General features: G+C 50.3%; 2 protein-coding genes across 4 annotated transcripts; both read left to right on the top strand.

Moving 5' to 3' along the window:
• The first annotated feature begins 3,140 nt into the window (after nucleotides 1-3,140).
• Nucleotides 3,141-7,880, top strand: LOC133895272 (histone-lysine N-methyltransferase SUVR4-like). 3 transcript variants are annotated; one of them, XM_062335446.1, is made up of 9 exons: nucleotides 3,141-3,334; nucleotides 3,865-4,144; nucleotides 4,282-4,747; nucleotides 5,123-6,117; nucleotides 6,503-6,768; nucleotides 6,877-6,943; nucleotides 7,040-7,090; nucleotides 7,274-7,367; nucleotides 7,520-7,880. In XM_062335446.1, the coding sequence occupies exons 2-9, from the start codon at nucleotides 3,938-3,940 to the stop codon at nucleotides 7,552-7,554; spliced, it is 2,181 nt and encodes a 726-aa protein (XP_062191430.1). In that variant the 5' UTR covers nucleotides 3,141-3,334; nucleotides 3,865-3,937; the 3' UTR covers nucleotides 7,555-7,880. The 3 variants fall into 3 exon arrangements, with proteins under 3 accessions (XP_062191430.1, XP_062191432.1, XP_062191431.1); XM_062335448.1 differs by having other exon boundaries at nucleotides 3,141-3,263; XM_062335447.1 differs by having other exon boundaries at nucleotides 3,141-4,144.
• An 807-nt stretch (nucleotides 7,881-8,687) lies between these two features.
• Nucleotides 8,688-9,423, top strand: LOC133895274 (protein PROTON GRADIENT REGULATION 5, chloroplastic-like). Its single transcript, XM_062335449.1, has 2 exons — nucleotides 8,688-9,082; nucleotides 9,178-9,423. The coding sequence occupies exons 1-2, from the start codon at nucleotides 8,810-8,812 to the stop codon at nucleotides 9,280-9,282; spliced, it is 378 nt and encodes a 125-aa protein (XP_062191433.1). The 5' UTR covers nucleotides 8,688-8,809; the 3' UTR covers nucleotides 9,283-9,423.
• The last annotated feature ends 7,580 nt before the right edge of the window (nucleotides 9,424-17,003 follow it).

Consider the following 17,003-nt stretch of genomic DNA (forward strand, 5'->3'; position numbering starts at 1 on the left):
TCATATAATCCAATGAGAACAACTATAAACTGGAATTCTCATTTCATGTTTGTTTCAACAGGCCGATATCATTTATGATATTCATAGGGACGCGGCTGGAACCATGGACCGCCTCAGGCAAGGGATGCAGCTTAGTGCAGCGGATGTGGCGGGATTTATCAAGCGAGTTTTCGACAAGACCGCACAGGCCTTGAAGCTTAACTCTTGCCAATCCACTGCAGACATCACCGGTGCTCCTTCCAAGTCGAGTGAGGTCTACGCAGAGTCGTCCAGGAGGTTTGATATGCAACGACCTTCACCGGGACTGACATCCACACCACCACCTTGACCACACCTCCAGGCTCGGACACAATAGGTACGCATTTTTAATACGCATGGTAGTTAGCAATATTCTTTTTTTTTCTGATGCATTAATTTCAAAAATAATATTAGGTGCACCTACATACTTCTCGACGCTGCTGCCTAGACCATGCCCAATGCCGACACCTTCACCGCTCGGAGGCCTCTCAGGTAATGGGCGCCAATACATTGCCGCATTCAATATATTCAATAGTATATCTAATATATTGCGCAGGTTACTACGGTGATGAAGCCGGGATGTCTTCATATGTACCTCGACCGTTCGCACGTTCACCATTCGGACCTCCACCATTCGCATCCTACTTCGGCACTCACGCCTAGCTATCTATTATTGCACCTGCATACCATACATGTACAACATTGCATTTTATACTAATACATTCATTTGCAAATTTACAGTATCTAATAAATTCATCTGTTCGTAGACCCATTGAGTGATTATACATGGACGATGGCGGAACCATCACAATCATCATACCCGAGTCAGGAGGATGAGCCTGGACCAGACCCCCCGTTCGACCTTGTGATGGACTTCTTCGGGGCCACACTGGACTATGACATTGTCACGTAGTCCCAGTTGCCTAGTGCTCCATTTTGGACGCAGCAGACCCAAGAGGAGGCCTCGACACCTGTGATCACTACTAGGTCTACCACGCAGGTTGGTCCACCGGACGCCCTGACCTACTCTAGGGGTCACGTGAGGGCGAACCAGCGGAAGCAGCTTCGGGATCATGATGGTGGGACGGTCGACATCAGCGGGGGAGACAACAGTAAGATTTTACCTTTGCTGTTGTAACTTACATGTTTGTTTCATGATGCATCTTCGATTTGTGAACTAGTCTTACATATTCGGACATGTCTACTTTCTATAGTCTACTTACCATGCTAATACTGCATTTCTTAATCCCACGTGACCGCACGCTAGTTGTATTTCTTCAATAGGTTGTCTCATTCCTCGTCATCGGCTTTGTATGAACCGTTCACGACAGAGCCGGAAAAGCATTTCTTACTAAGCTACTTATACACGAAGTGACCATACGACACCACTGTCGTGAGTCTGGCTTTAGACACGAAATGACCACACGACTCATCTTTAACTATGAAATGATAATATCTCTGTCCTGACGTAGGCTGTAGACATGAAGTGACCACACGGCAGAGCTTTAATCACAAATTAAGTGACAACACCTCTACCTTGACACAGGGAATCTCTACCTAACATCAATGCCACAACTTTTTATTTTTTCACAGGGAATTCTATGCTCCAGCCCCCAGCCAAGCACATACACTCAGTCCATGTACTAGCCCTTAGGCACCATAAATAACCTCACCCTCATTCATAGATAGTCCATTCCTTTCTCATATCTCTCAACTGCAATGTCTTCTCAGCTCCACCAAGCCTACTAAAGAAATATTGGGGGATTTTCATTCCCCAGGGGTCGAACCACTGATGTGCTTCTATGACGACCTTTGTAGGCTTTGAGAGTCCTAGGACATCTCCTACACAGCCTATGCTTTTTCGTGTGTGCAAATTACCAATACGACAAGCTTCAATATAGACCATATGAGTACTCACCGGTATAGCGATATTGATCAATCATGTGACACTTTTCACATCTTGTTTCATACGATTTCACGCACTATTTTACTAATCTCACATCTTATTTTATTTGTCTAGTCTACTCGACCTATCTGTGACTTTATTGAATGACTCGACATGGAGCAAAATAAAGAACATAAGTGGTGGATTGATATGAGCATGCGATGGAGGAGGGAAGCGTACGCATGCCAGGAGTATGAGCAACAGCAGGAGGAACTACGGCTGAAACGGTAGGGGGAGGAGCGCATGAGAAAGATAGCACAAGGCCATACCGCAGCTCCAGCACGCGAAGCAGAGAGGACCCGTCGCACTAAGACGGGTGGCCCCGATCCATGAGAACAAAGCAAATATCTTAGGTGCACTCAGTAGAGAGCATCTACTGTAAATATTTTCACTCCCTAAGACATATTAGGATTAGCAGCGGCACGCTATTAGATTGGTCTTTAGGCGTACCGTACATGCCACCATTTGTCGTTGTCGTGTCTTTATAGTTAGGGTCCTATGTAATTTTTGTTACCTTATGTTCCATGTAATGTTTGTCACCGTATGTAAGCTCCGTACATAGTATTTTGCTAATAGTACTTCATAACTACAATTGTTCAAAAAATTAGATTTTGTATCCTCCCAATATTACGTTACTATAAAATTACTCATACAATTTTACATCAAATAAATAAACAAATAGCGACAAATTTACATCGTTCCAAAATTTCCAAAAAGTAACTACCCCGTGATGCCGTTTTGATCACTTTTTGACCGTTTCGATCCAAAATTTTCAAAATATCGACAACTAACATTTTTCACTGAATGAATATGCACTATTTTTCAAGTTGACGTGTACAAAAGTTAAATTAAAAAAACAAATTTCTAAGCGGTGGGGCTCACCGCCCCGTAAGAAGGCGGCAAGGGGACTAATTGTCCTTTCAGAGGGCGGTAAGAGGGGGGCGGGTGTGGCGGAGAGACCTACCTGCCCTTAAAAAAGTGGTAAAGGGTGACAGTACCACCATAACATCTTAACATCAGAAATCTATTTATTTAAATATTAAATATAAAAAATATAAAAATAAAAAACTCTCTCTCTTATTTCTCTTCTCCTTTTCTCTTCCTGGGAGGAGGAGTTGGGCCGGATGCTATTATATTATTAGCTGTTGGGCCTTGTGCCTTTTGGTCCGCCGTCTCCCCTCCCCCGTCGTCGTCGTCGTCGTCAGTTCCCAACCTCGCAGGGGAGGGGAGGGCAGGGTTGCATTGGGAAGCGGCACCCAAAAAACCCCATCGCACTCCTCGTCTCCTCCTCTTCTTCAAGGTTGCGCCGATCGACATCACCAAATCAATACATACATACAGCTGTGGAATCGAATGCCTTCTCCTCCCATGGTGGTGACCCTACCCTTTGTTTCGCTAGCATTTACTATTCCCCGCCCTAATTACAGTTAACTGCCTTCCTTCCTTCCCACTCGTCCTCTTCCTCCCAAAGCCCAGGCCCCTCTTCTCTTGTTTGTCTTCTCTTCATGTGGAATCTGGATTCTTTCTTTCTTTTCTTTTCTTGTCTTCTCCTTCTCCTCTCTAATCTAAACTAGTAGTACTAGTACTAGTATTGGGGTTTAGGCCATCATTGATCTCGGCTACATCTCCCTCCCTGCATCAAAGATCTTGTGATTTTAATGATGTTTCTTGGCACTATCTGCTTGGTTTTCGGAAAACCTAGTAGCTAGCTAGCATTCACTTCAGACATTGGGGCTTGTTATATTCCTTGAGGCATTCGCTTCTCAGTTGATGCAAAAATCGCGCCTTTCTTTTTCTTGGGTTTTACATTCACATATTACCTTTACCACCAGACTTGTAAACTTACCCCAAGCAAGTGGATGAGGCCTTTTCTCTCATCATTTTCTTGTCCATGATGCCAGGCACCATGAGCAGTGGGACTGGGAGTAGCCGGTGAATCATCATCCCTTTCATCTCTGCCGCTGCAAGTCCAACATGGGTTCCAGCACGGACCGGGCGAGGAAGGCCTTGGACGCCATGAAGTTGCTCGGCTTCTCCAGGAAGCAGGCCGCCCCCGTGCTCAAGCAACTCTTCAAGCTCTTCAACAACAACTGGGAGCCCATCGAGGACGAGTGCTACCGCGCCCTCGCCGACGCCATCCTCGATGCGCAGGACTCCAAACCAACCCCCGCTTCCCAACCGGTAGCCAGCCACTCAATCTGCACATGCATGCTCCTTTCTTCTCCATTGGAGAAATTAATCTTAGCTTGGTTATCAACAGATGCTCCTTCCTTTCTACTCCATTTAGTGATCCTAACTGTTGGTCCATTCTTGGTTAGTCGCATCAGGGGACTCAAGCAACCCATGAGGAGTCGGAGCCTTGTGGTGCATCAACGGACGATCAACACTATTCTGCTTCTGCTAGTCAGTATGACATGGATGATGATGATGAGACCCCCCTGGTTAAGAGGCCCAGGATGAGTGTGGCTGATTCTGGACAAGAACTGCAGACATTTGATATTGGCCGCAAATCTTTGGAGCCTGGACCACGGCAATCCACTGTTTCAACCCAAGGTGTTGTGCCTGCTTCACCGCAAACCACCCGTCCGCAAACTAGGTCCTTGACTCTTGTGCAGCAAGCTGCTGACCATGGAGGTCCTTCAGCTATCATCGACGCTCTCCTCTTGAACAACCCCAAGCCTGAACCCGAAATCGATGCAGCACAAGGCAGTCTTAGTGACGGATTCACCTGCCAAGATGTTCTAGATGGCCCTGATGCCAGACAGCTCAACATTGGCTCTTCAGGTACTCATGTTTGTCTTGCAATCCTCACCATCCCGTTCAATGTTCTGCAAAGACTGGATGTTCCAGTGTTTATGTTTATCATTCTTCTTTTGATTTCAGCTGAAGATGCATTTTACACAGATGTTTACATGCTCTATAAATCAAACTGAAAGTTTCAATAGGACCTCTCCAATTTCACAATTTAAATGTTATTTGTTAGCCGCTTCAGTTTCACCTTTTTCCCTGCTAGCTTATAACACCCAAAAGGTTTCCAGTGGACATGCATTACTCATTGCTGCTGTGACAATCACTTTGACCAATCACAATTTGCACCGAGTTTCCATTAGTAATATCCTTGTTCAGGTTTGAGTTCCATATTTTCTAAAATTTTATTAGGTGGCAAGAACATGTCAATCGAACATTGTAAATCAAGGAAGATGATGACTTCAGGCGCTGGTGGAACTCAGGAGGCATCTTTTGTGGAACTTGATGTAGCTTCATCCACCATGGGTGAGGTGAAGATGTCACTGAAATGCAACTTGAACCCTTCAAAGTTCTCCATTAGTATGGAGGAGGTTTTCAAAATGGTAGAGGAGAAGTGCCTTCATTCATACAAGATGCTACCTCCAGACTTTTCTATTGGCAAGCTAATGAATGAGGTATGCCAATCTGTTGCACAGTTGGGTACTATGCGTTCTGAAGTAAATAGCAACGGTGGCATCTTGCAAAAAGAGGCCAATGCTCCTTTTGTGAAGCCAATCTCTTGTAAGACTGCCGTGGATGGAAATAATTATGCGGCTGGAGGATCATCAGTGCTTGAATCCTCTGAACCTTGTTTGCAAAATTCAATTGTTTCTTGGGAGCCTGAGTTGGCACTTTGTACACGAAGGCCAACCCATGATGTTACTGACATATCCAAAGGGGAAGAACGGTTAAGAATATCTATAGTAAATGAATTTGGCAGCGAGACCTGTCCTCCATCATTCTATTACATACCAAGAAACATTGTCTTCCAAAATGCTTATGTCAACATCTCGATTGCACGGATTGGCGATGAAGACTGTTGTGCTGATTGTTCTGGGAACTGCTTGTCAGCATCACTTCCATGTGCCTGTGCAAGAGCAACTGGGGGTGAATTTGCATATACACCTGAGGGCCTGGTTAAGACAGCATTCCTTGATGAATGCGTCTCCGTTAATCACTTCCCAGAAAAGCATCATAGGTTCTATTGTAAAGTCTGCCCTCTTGAGAGATCTGAGAATCAAGCCTCACCAAATCCATGTAAAGGTCATCTTGTCAGAAGATTCATTAAAGAATGCTGGAGTAAGTGTGGTTGTGGCATGCAGTGTGGAAACCGTGTGATTCAGCATGGTATAACATGCAAATTGCAGGTACTGTTTTAAGACATTTGCAGACTAACACTGCTTTAACTTTTTTACGACATCCTTTTTGGATGATAGTCATCTAAAGCTTCTTAACTTCCAATCTTTGCCAGTTCCCATCTTCTTTGAAGGACAGCCACTGCATTAATATACCTTCTTTTCTGTGCTATATACTTACCATGTATATTGCTTAGTTCTTCCTAAACACTATCAAAACTTACCATGCATTCTTGCATAGTTCTTCCTAAACACTATCAAAACTTACCATTTATCTTGCTTAGTTCTTCCTAAACAATATCAAGTTGAAGCTTCATTTATTTGTTCCTGCAACCTAGGCTTCAGTTTTGTTGCACGAAGATGAGCTTATTGTATGCCACTTTATTCCATGATTTAGGTGTTTTTCACACGTGAGGGTAAGGGCTGGGGACTACGCACACTGGAGGATCTTCCTAAAGGTGCCTTTGTCTGTGAATACGCTGGAGAGGTACTAACAAGTGCTGAACTATACGAACGAATGATTCAAAATGCAAGAAATGGTAAGCATATGCATCAAGTGCTCCTGGATGCTGATTGGGGCTCAGAAGGGATATTGAGGGATGAAGAAGCCCTTAGCCTTGATGCGTCATTTTATGGAAATGTCGGTCGATTTGTTAACCATAGGTATGTACGGTACTTCTCCATATTTTTTTATTCCAAATACCTTGGCAGTCTTGTGTATTCACTCTTTGGTGTCCACTAATACCCTTTTGATAATAATACTCTTCCTAGATGCTATGATGTAAATTTAGTTCAGATCCCTGTGGAAGTTGAGACGCCTGATCATCATTATTACCATGTAAGTGATTTGCAGCTGTTGATATTGATGTCTGTGTCAAAAAAGGATGAACGCTACTACATGCTAATGTTTTAATTGATGTCCCCTTTAATGCAGCTGGCATTTTTCACAACCAAGAAAGTGGAAGCTTTTGAGGAGTTAACATGGGTAAGTTTGTTGACCTGGTTCGCAACAACGACAGCTGCATTCCAAAATTTGAAAATATTGCAACGAGAATTCCTGCACATTTTTTTGCATGCATTGTGCCACGACTGAGCTGAAGTTTTGACCCCTTTTGTTGATATATGCATACAAAGTATGTTGATTTCCTTATTGGAATTCTTATTTCAGGATTATGGCATTGATTTTGAGGACGTGGATTGCCCCAATAAAGCATTTCGATGCATGTGCGGAAGCAGATACTGCCGTGATGCAAAGAATGCAAGTATGTTGCCTCCTTTTTAGTGGTTAAAGTATTTCCTTTAGAACTTATGTTTGCAATGGGAATTCTCTCGGATCCTAACCGTGGTTCCTGTTAATTTTGCCATGGTCTTTGCTTCCCACGAATTGGGAATCATATATGGTTTCTTTTGGCAGGGAGGATGGGTAAAGCAGCTGCTAGGCGAAACTAGGAGGGACTAGTTGGTACGAGATGAGCGCAACTTCTGCTTGGAGTAGAGGAGGAGGAGAGCGCTTCGTCCAATGCAATGCAGCCTACTAGTATTAGTGTACATAGATGAGGATCAGTGACAGCCTCATCATATTTTGGACAGAGCAGATGCTGCTGCTAGTCAGGAACCTCGTTAGATTAGGTTTATAAGTAACTTGTGCGATGCCATCATCATCAATTCATTATCAGGTATGTTATGTTAGCCTGGGATTCAGTAACTTGTGCGAACCAGCCCTGCCTACTTTTATTTATTTATATATATATAAATAAATAAAAGTAACTTTTGAACTGGGGTCCAGCAACCAGTAACTTTTGAACTTATGTCAGCCTGGGGTCCAGCAACCAGTAACTTCTGAACTGCCTCTGCATCTGCTTGAGTTTAGTTGAACACAAGCTAAATAAAGTAGAATCAGGGCCGGCCCAGCCCTCATATTTCAGTGGTGTGGAGCGAAACTAAAAACGGGTCTCTATTGAACATAAATATTGAAATATTTATATATTAATTGCAAAGATAATATTTTGTGTAGAGTTTATGAGTATTTACGATAAGTTTGTAGATTGTTTCAGTTTATTGTAAATATTTTAAATCTAGTTCTATCTGTTGTTATATGATTTACTAAGATATATACACTATCCATATGTTAGCGCATATGTACATTGGAGGGGGCGGCCGCCCCGCTTGCCCTCCCCCCTCAGGGCCGGCCTGAGTAGAATTGAGGAGAGACTTGTAGCAAGTGCCAGGGAGACTCTGAGGGGTTGGAGATGATGACGTGGCACAAGGGCATAGGCCCTGTGTTCCTGCCCAGAAACTCCTCATCTGTTGAGTTGATGACAAGGCAGTGCAGTGTCTGCTCTTTCTCTTTCTCCTCTTGTCAGTCCGTTTCAATCCAAGTGTGGGTGAATTAAGCAAGTCAAACAGAAGCAGAACATGGCCGGCCTCCCAGATCGATTTCTTGGCGGAGAGAGCAGCAGTCCCCTGCTCGTGATCCATTTCCATTCACTCGCTCGGCCGCTGTGGTGTGGTGTGGCTCCCTCCCAACCACTTGTCTTCTCCCTCACTCCTCCCCGCCTTCCATCTTACATTCTTACTCCACCACCACCACCACTTGTTTTCTCCTCCTCTCAATCAGTCAATCTCCACCTCCCCTCTCTCTCCTCTCCTACGTTGTTGTTCGGTTTGTGCAAGCCAAGCTAGCCTAGAGCAAGCAAGCAAGGACATGGCTGCCGCTGTGTCCTTCTCGGCGGCTTCTCGGCTGCGAGCTCTTCCCACGTGGTCTAGCTCCGTATCCGGCGACGACCACTCCGCCCTGGCCATGTCGGTGCCGGCGCGCCCCCGTTCTGCACGGCCACTGCGGTCGCCGGCGCGGATGATGGGCAACGTCAACGCGGGGAAGGGGCTGTTCGCGCCGCTCGTCGTGGTGGCGCGCAACATCATCGGCCGCAAGCGCTTCAACCAGCTCAGGGGGAAGGCCATCGCGCTACACTCCCAGGTGGGCAAGCGCGACATCATCTTCTTCTTCTTCTTCTTCTTCTTGTCATCCATCAGTCAGTCCCTGACCGAACCGAAATCCATGCACGCATTCAGGTGATCACCGAGTTCTGCAAGACCATCGGCGCCGACTCGAAGCAGAGGCAGGGCCTGATCCGCATCGCCAAGAAGAACGGAGAGAAGCTCGGATTCCTTGCCTGACGTGTGATGGCCGACTCCCTTCCCGCCGCTCTTTCATTCTAAGCTTTACTATTTTATTGAATAGACGACGACGATATGATGATTATTATGCTACGATTAAGTCTAAGTGATGATGATGCTACCTTGGTCCGTCTTGGTCGATATCCTTAACTACCGTGCATCGATCATGTTCCGTCTAAGTGGACGACTACTCCTACATACTAGCTATAGTACATACATGTCAATGATGTCATGTGAGCTTCAGTTTCTCCTTCCTTCCTTCCTATTGGTTCGCATTTCACAGTTGTGCAGTGCATGCGGAGCAAATTTAATCAAATTAATAAGCAACATTTCATTCAGACCAGATGCATCCTGCAAATCCGCGCATCTGAAAATTTGGGTGATTAATTATGTTGCATGTTCACTGCCATCTGGGCCTGCTGTTTCTGCTCACGGCCTCCCTCTTTTTTCTGCTCTGCCTCTGAGTAGTCGTGCTAGCTGCTGCTGCTGCTGGTGGTGGTACAGGACGAGAGGTAGTACTTGCCCTTGCCTGCCGCCGCCTCCTGCTCTGGCCTCCTCCACCAAGCAGATCCTCGCGACTGCTGTGGTCATGAGCATCATCACATGGAGATGGCCCGGATGGAGTTGCTTCTTGTACCTTGTCAATGGCGTCATGGCACATCCCTGCTGAACTCTCATGCATGGTCATCACCTCCGCCCTGATGATCCTCAGCCTCAGGGTGGCCTGAAATCATCTTCTCTTCTCCATCGGTTTCTGAATATCCATGGTACGTTCAGGGCCGGTCCGGAAGGGGGTCGAGCGGTGCGATCGTCCTGGGCCCCTAAAATTCAAAGGCCTCATATGTATATGTAATTATGTATACTGTGTAGATCGGTCCAAAAGCAAACTGAAAAAATTAGATCCGGACGATTTATATTTAATAATAGGGCCCTATTTTTAATCTCGCCCCGGGCCACCGAAATGTCAGAGCCGGGCCTGGGTACGTTGTTGCTCAACCCCAGCTTCAGCTTCTCCGATGACGTGCCATCTTCGTCATCCTCCTCAATGCTTATGAATTCGTCGCTGGACTTGCCGCCGCTTTCATCCTCGGGCGCTCCACAACTGTAATACAAGTATCCAGCATGTCCTTGTGGTCTGAAGAACTCGTGACACTATCTTGATCAAACTGATGGTGATTTTTCGATAACTATAAATATTATTATATTATATATAGCTAATTTTTTTTGATAACTATAAATATTAAATAATGACAAGATAATCAATTAAAAACGGCATGAAATTTGGCATATCAAGCTGGAGTAAAGTTCACAATATCAAATGTAATCATATTGCAGTTTTAAACTAGTGCACAAAACGTTGATATTGGGATTGTTTCTTGCTGACTTTTTATATGCAGAGCAATTCAACATGGAGCCACGAAGATGTCAATTAGCATGGATGCCTTATTAACAAAAGGTTAGATTTGAGCACTTGACTAATGGGCAGGAACAACACTGCACCAAGAACACAGTAAGTGCACAACGAGAAGCACAAATGGCCAAGACGACGCCGAACGGCCACATGTACTGCACGAAGAAGCCGAGGGCCTCCCACTGGGGTCCCTCCCAGAAATCGGGCGTCTCAGGGTTCGGCAGCTCCGGCATGAGCTCCGTTGACACCTCGAACCTCCCAGCGGCTCCCCTTCCCACTCCGCGTCCTTGGCCACGCTGGGTGCCGCCGCCGCGCACCGCTTGCGCCCGACGCACCGCCGCTGCTCACGTAACCGCTGCGGTGCTCCATTTGGACGCAGTCGCCCGCGCCCGCGCTAGTGCCACCACTACTGCCTGGGCTTGACCCGCGCATCAGCTCGTTCCCGCCGTCGTGCTCCCGCGCATGAGCTCCATCTTCCGCTTCTGCAGTCGCCGTCACCTCCGGGACATTCCCGCAGGGCCGGCCCTATGGTTTCGAGGAACTCAACACCAAGGGCCTTTAAGGCTATATGTACTTTTTACTTGCAAAGTGTACTTTTTAAACAATCCATCCACTAATGGTGGTAAAAATGAACATTGATAACACAAATTGAGTAATAAAAATCAACTTACAACGACATGTTCTTAGTTCTCGATCATTGATGAACCATGTCAATAATACAATAGAAATATTAAAAGAGTAGCAAAATGAAACTAATATGATTACTTTGAATAAGAACCAAACTCGAACACTATTGGCACCACTTCGCAAAAGAGGAGACCACAAACATCCATCATCTCTCGTAAAAAACAACTCCTTCGAGTATTTCTTGATGCAAAATCATTAAGGATAGTATCTGTCGGTGACACAGGAACCAGAGGTCCCCGAGTCCCGAGGCCAGATCAGCAGTTTGCCACGTGGCGCCCTCCCGCGGGGATCATCTCTGCGAGGTATGAGAAGACTAAGTCCCGGGAGAGGGTGCTTGGGGCCATGAACAGTGGTCCTCGAGTACTCGAGTTCCCTGATGACCCGAGAAAACCAAGTGCCGGGAAGAGAGTGCTCGGGGCTGTGAACAGTGACCCTCGGGCACTAAAGTCCCCCGATGACCAGAAAAGCCAAGTGCCGGGAAGGGGTGCTCGGGGCCGTGAATAGTGGCCCCCAAGCACTCAAGTCCCCCGACGACAAGAGAAGTTAGTTCCAGGAGAGAGTGCTCGGGGTCATTAATAGTGGCCTCTGAGCACTCGGTTCCCCGAGGACCCGAACAGCCAGTTTCGGGAGAGAGTGCTTGGGGCCGTGAATAGTGGCCCCCCAGCACTCGGTTCCCCGAGGACAAGAAAGGGCATATCCGTGAGAGAGTGCTCTGGACTGTGAATGGTGACCCCTGAGCATTCGGTTCCCTGACGGCCTCAGAAGTCCCTCGCTGGTGGCCCTCACAGAGGTCCAGCGGTGAGGTGTCAACCAGTGAAAGGCCTGATGCCGTATTTAAGAGGGCGCATGGCCTGTCACTTCCAACTGCTCCTCCATGCTTGCTGTCAGTCCCTGCCACGGCCTGGCAGAGAGGCGTGGGGACATTTAATGCACGGGTCCCATCCCGCGTCATCCGGCGCGCCTTGGGATAACATCGCGAGGCTCAATGCGCCCCGCTTGCCGCCCTGCTGTGTCAGACACGCTCTGACCGAACGGACACGCCGGGCTGCTCGGTGGCTGCCCTGTGGGCCCTCCCCGCGGCGCCCGTTGCAGAACGACATGATGACGAACAGACCGGACGGGGGCGCATTTTCAACCCTCCCCGTCATTTTGCGCAGCAACCCATGATGGTTGCTTTCCATTTATGGCGCCTCGGAACTCGCACCCTCCCTTTCTGGGCACGCTACCGCCCCAGCGGGTATTTAAGGTGGGGCGGGCTCCCTGGAGAAAAAAAAAACCTAGTTGACACGGAGCAACCGCCAGGACAAGTTGAAGCATAGAAGCTCAGATCACCGAAGAACAAGGAGCCCGAAGCTCTAGGCTAGACAAATATTCTTGTAACCAGCAACATCTCTGAGAGATATTCTCAGAGCATTTATAGCATACACACAGGAGTAGGGTGCTACGCTCAGTGCGGCCCGAACCTGTCTAAAAACCTCCTGTGCATTTACTACTTTCTACATCCGATCCTTCCATTCCACCTACATCGCATTTACGCCCATTTATTTCACCCGCAAAACAGATTCAGAATCATCCCCCCGGCCGAATCTCAAAGGGGTCCCTCCGGATCCCTGCTTGAGGAGTTCACCCTCCGACAGCTGGCGCGCTAGGTAGGGAGGTTGCATCCCTAAATTTGTTTTGTTTTCCTGCAGAAAAAATGGCAGGTGGCCATCATCTCCGACGCGCCAGCTCCAGCTCCAGCTCCAGTGAAGAAATGGAGCCCCTCGCACAGGAGGCCCTAGTCGCTGCTACTCCTCAGCAGCAGCCCTGGTCTGCCCGCACGGCGCTCCCCTCTCACTGGGACCATGGCGATGGGCCCAGTAGGGCCGCCGCCGCCGTTGTGAGCGCACCGCCTAACCCTCAGCGAGTGGCAGAAACTCCTGCCGCGAGGTCCACGTCTGGACCACACCGGGTGCCGTTACGACGCAGGCTCACCTTCAGCGATGCCAGTCCTGGGAGCGCGTTGCTTGCGGCGCAAGCTCTCCTCAGGCAACCGCCAGTTCAGGTGGCGGGGGAAACCCCAGAAGGCCGCTGGCTCCAAGAGGTGGCCACCCTGGTGGGCATGGCTCACCGTCAGGTGTTGGCCAAAAGCTCCCGGGCTACCTCCCACCGTGGCGCAACCAAGGCCGGTCCATCCTCAGGTGGCGGTCGAACCGGCCGGGGGGCCTCCAAGTGGAGTGCTGCCCCCCTGGCCACTACTGGAGCTCAGGACCTCCGCTTGCATCTCAACGAGCGGAGGGCCGTCAAAGATGCGCGCGTCACCCTTGAGCGCCAACGGGAGTCCCGGCATGAGGCCGAAGCTGAGGACCAAGCCTCCTCCGTGTCGGCCCATGACCGCCGGGGCTCCCCGGGTCGCCGGTGTTCAACGCCCAAGGGCACTGCCCGCGGAGCTGTCCACGCTGGCCGATAAGGGCGCAAAGGCAGCAGAGGCTCGGGCGTGGCATGTTCCGCGCCCTGAGCAACCCGCTGCCGATCAACCAGGTCCTTCCCGCTCTGACAGGTGGGAAAAGAAAAAGAGAAGAAGGCGCGAGGCTGTCCCTGTCGTGCCAGCTCAGGGCCCTGCTCGTAGGCCAGCCGAGGAGCCTGACCGCCGACCGGCATGCCGGGCAGCCGCCGACAGAAGGCCCACGCCCGCAAGACCTCCGGCTCCCGCCAGGGCTCCGGCTCGCGCGAGGGCTCCTACTCCCGCAAGGGCCCCCGCTCCTGCGAGACCCGAGCCGGGGAAGTGGTGCCAGATCCACCAGACCGAGTGGCATGACCTCACGGAGTGCCGCACGGTCAAAGACCTCATCGAACGGCGCCAGAAGGACCGCGAGGAGCGCCGAAGGGACGACGGCGACAGAGCCACCCCTGACAACCAAGAGCTCGGGTTCCAGGAGCGTGAGCACACCATCGCCTTCATCGACGGAGGCGTGTACATGCCCTCCTCCCTCCGATGTGTCAAGATCATGCGGTGCGAGGTGTGCTCGGCAACTCCGAGCGCGGAGGCCGCAAGGCCCATGAAGTGGTCGGACTCCCCGATCACATTCAGCCTGGCTGACCACCCTGCAAGTACTGCAGGCGTGGGGCGACTACCCCTAGTAGTGTCCCCCATCATTTGCAACGTAAAGGTCAGCAGAGTGCTGATCGACGGGGGTGCAGGCCTAAACCTCTTTTCCCGGGAGGCCTTCGAGAAGCTGCAGGTGCCTTCCAGGCGCCTAAAGCCATCGCTCCCCTTCTATGGGGTGACGCCCGGGCACACACTGCCCCTCGGGCAGGTCGAGCTGCCCGTAACATTCGGGAGCTGGGACAGCTTCTGGATGGAGAACGTCATCTTCGATGTCGTGGAAGTCCCCCTCCCCTACAACGCCATCCTCGGGCGCCTGGCGCTCGCTCGGTTCATGGTGGTCACACACTATGATTACCTCACGGTTAAGATGCCAGGCCCAGCAGGCCCCATCTCTGTGCCCGCTGAGACCGGCAGCACCGCCTCCTGTGCCGAGCAACTATACTCGGCCTTGGTCTCTGCTCGGGCCGAGGTTGAAGGGCACCCAGAGGGCCCTGGACCCTCTTCATCCAAAACCCGACTCGCTGCAGACGCCTCTGTTCCTACGAAGGAGGTCGTGGTGGACGAAGACGCTTCCCAGGTCGTCTGAATCGGCGGTGACCTGGGTGGCAAATAGAAAAGCGCGCTCATCGCCTTCCTCCGGGCTAACGTCGACGTGTTTGCATGGCAACAGTCCGATATGCCCGGGATCCCTAGGGAGGTGATCGAGCACCACCTTGCTGTGCGCCCGGACTCACGGCCGGTGAGACAGAAAGTCCGGTGGCAAGCGCCCGAGCGCCAGGAGTTCATCCGGGGGCAAGTAAGTAAGCTCCTTGATGCCAGCTTCATCCGAGAAGTCCTTCACCCTGAGTGGCTGGCAAACCCAGTCATCGTCGCGAAGGCCAACGGCAATCTCCGCATGTGCGTCGACTACACCGACTTAAACAAGGCTTGCCCCAAAGATCATTTTTCGTTACCCCGCATAGATCAGATTGTAGATGCAACCGCGGGGTGCGATCTTTTATGTTTTCTAGATGCAAACTCTGGTTATCACCAAATTCGCATGGCCGTAGAGGATGAAGAAAAAACTTCTTTTACCACTCCGGTGGGGACTTATTGTTATGTGTCAATACCATTTGGTTTGCACAACGCTGGGTCATCGTTCCAGCGCACCGTGCGCATTACCCTTGATTCGCAGGTCGGCCGCAATGTTGAGGCTTACATCGATGATCTCGTGGTCAAGTCCCGAGACCGCGCCACCTTGCTGGAAGATCTGGCCGAGACTTTCGACAGTCTTCGCACTACCCGCTTGAAGCTCAACCCCGAGAAGTGTGTCTTATGGGTCCCCGCGGGTAAGCTCCTCGGTTTCTTGGTCTCTAGCTGATGAATCAAGGCCAACCCAGAGAAAATTTGGGCCATCGAGTAGATGTGACCCCCGGCTCGACTCAAGGAAGTTTAGCGCCTCGCCGGCTGCATGGTGGCTCTCGGACACTTCATCTCCAAGCTCGGGGAGCGAGGAATCTCCCTCTTCAAACTCCTCAAGAAGACCGGTCGCTTCGACTGGACGCCGGAGGCCAAGCAGGCCTTCCACGACTTGAAGAAATATCTCACCTCGTTGCCCATACTGGTGGCCCCCTCCGAGGGTGAGCCTCTACTGCTCTACGTCTCGGCCACACCTCAGGTTGTGAGCATGGTACTGGTGGTGGAGCGTGATGAGCGCTCGGGGCAAGATGCTGGGTCCCAGCTCCCGGCTGCCCCCGAGCAGTCTCCAGTTCTCGCGGCTCCTCAAGAGAAGGGAGTCGAGCCCGAGCACTCGGTCAGCCCTGACCACGCCTTTGAGATCGGGGACTGTGATAGGCCCTCGGGTGAAGCCACAGTCCGGGCCCGTCGTGTACAGCGACCGGTGTACTTCGTCAGTGAAGTCCTCCGAGACGCTAAGACAAGATATCCCCAAGCCCGGGTACTGGGTTATGCACTTCGACGGTTCCCTCACGCTGAAAGGCGCGGGGCCGGAGTGGTTCTCACCTCCCCAACGGGTGAAGAACTCTGGTACGTTGTGCAACTATATTTCCGAGCAACCAACAACATGGCGGAGTATGAGGGCCTCATCGCCGGCCTCCGAGCCACGGTGGGCCTCGAGATTCGTCGTCTACTGGTCATGGGAGACTCCCAGCTGGTGGTCAACCAAGTGTCAAAGGAGTACCAGTGCACGGATCCTCAAATGGTGGCGTACGTGGCGGTAGTCAGGAGGCTGGAGATGCACTTCGATGGCCTGGAGCTGCGGTACATATCTCACCGCGACAACGCTCTGGCCGATGACCTTTCTCGCCTAGCCTCTTCCCGTGGGCGCGTCCCTGCCGGAGCATTTGAAGAAAGGCTCACACGGCCTTTCGTCCTTCCTGCCGAGCAGGACGAAGGGGAACCCTCGAGCCTAGTTGAGGGAACCCAGGCGGCGCCGTCAGTGGGGAACCCCGTCAGGGTGCCACCGCCCGGGGAGTGCGCTGCGCTTGTCGGCGGTTCTCAAGATTCCTTGTGGATCGACGATATTTGAGGGTACTT

Source organism: Phragmites australis, chromosome 16, assembly GCF_958298935.1.
Source record: "Phragmites australis chromosome 16, lpPhrAust1.1, whole genome shotgun sequence".
NCBI lineage: Eukaryota > Viridiplantae > Streptophyta > Magnoliopsida > Poales > Poaceae > Phragmites > Phragmites australis.

Coding starts and splice junctions, on each gene's coding strand:
- LOC133895272 (XM_062335447.1), top strand. CDS start 3,938: ATGGGTTCCAGCACGGACCGGGCGAGGAAGGCCTTGGACGCCATGAAG. Junction 7,091..7,273: donor CTTTTGAGGAGTTAACATGG/GTAAGTTTGTTG, acceptor TTCTTATTTCAG/GATTATGGCATTGATTTTGA. Junction 7,368..7,519: donor CCGTGATGCAAAGAATGCAA/GTATGTTGCCTC, acceptor TTCTTTTGGCAG/GGAGGATGGGTAAAGCAGCT.
- LOC133895274 (XM_062335449.1), top strand. CDS start 8,810: ATGGCTGCCGCTGTGTCCTTCTCGGCGGCTTCTCGGCTGCGAGCTCTT. Junction 9,083..9,177: donor CCATCGCGCTACACTCCCAG/GTGGGCAAGCGC, acceptor GCACGCATTCAG/GTGATCACCGAGTTCTGCAA.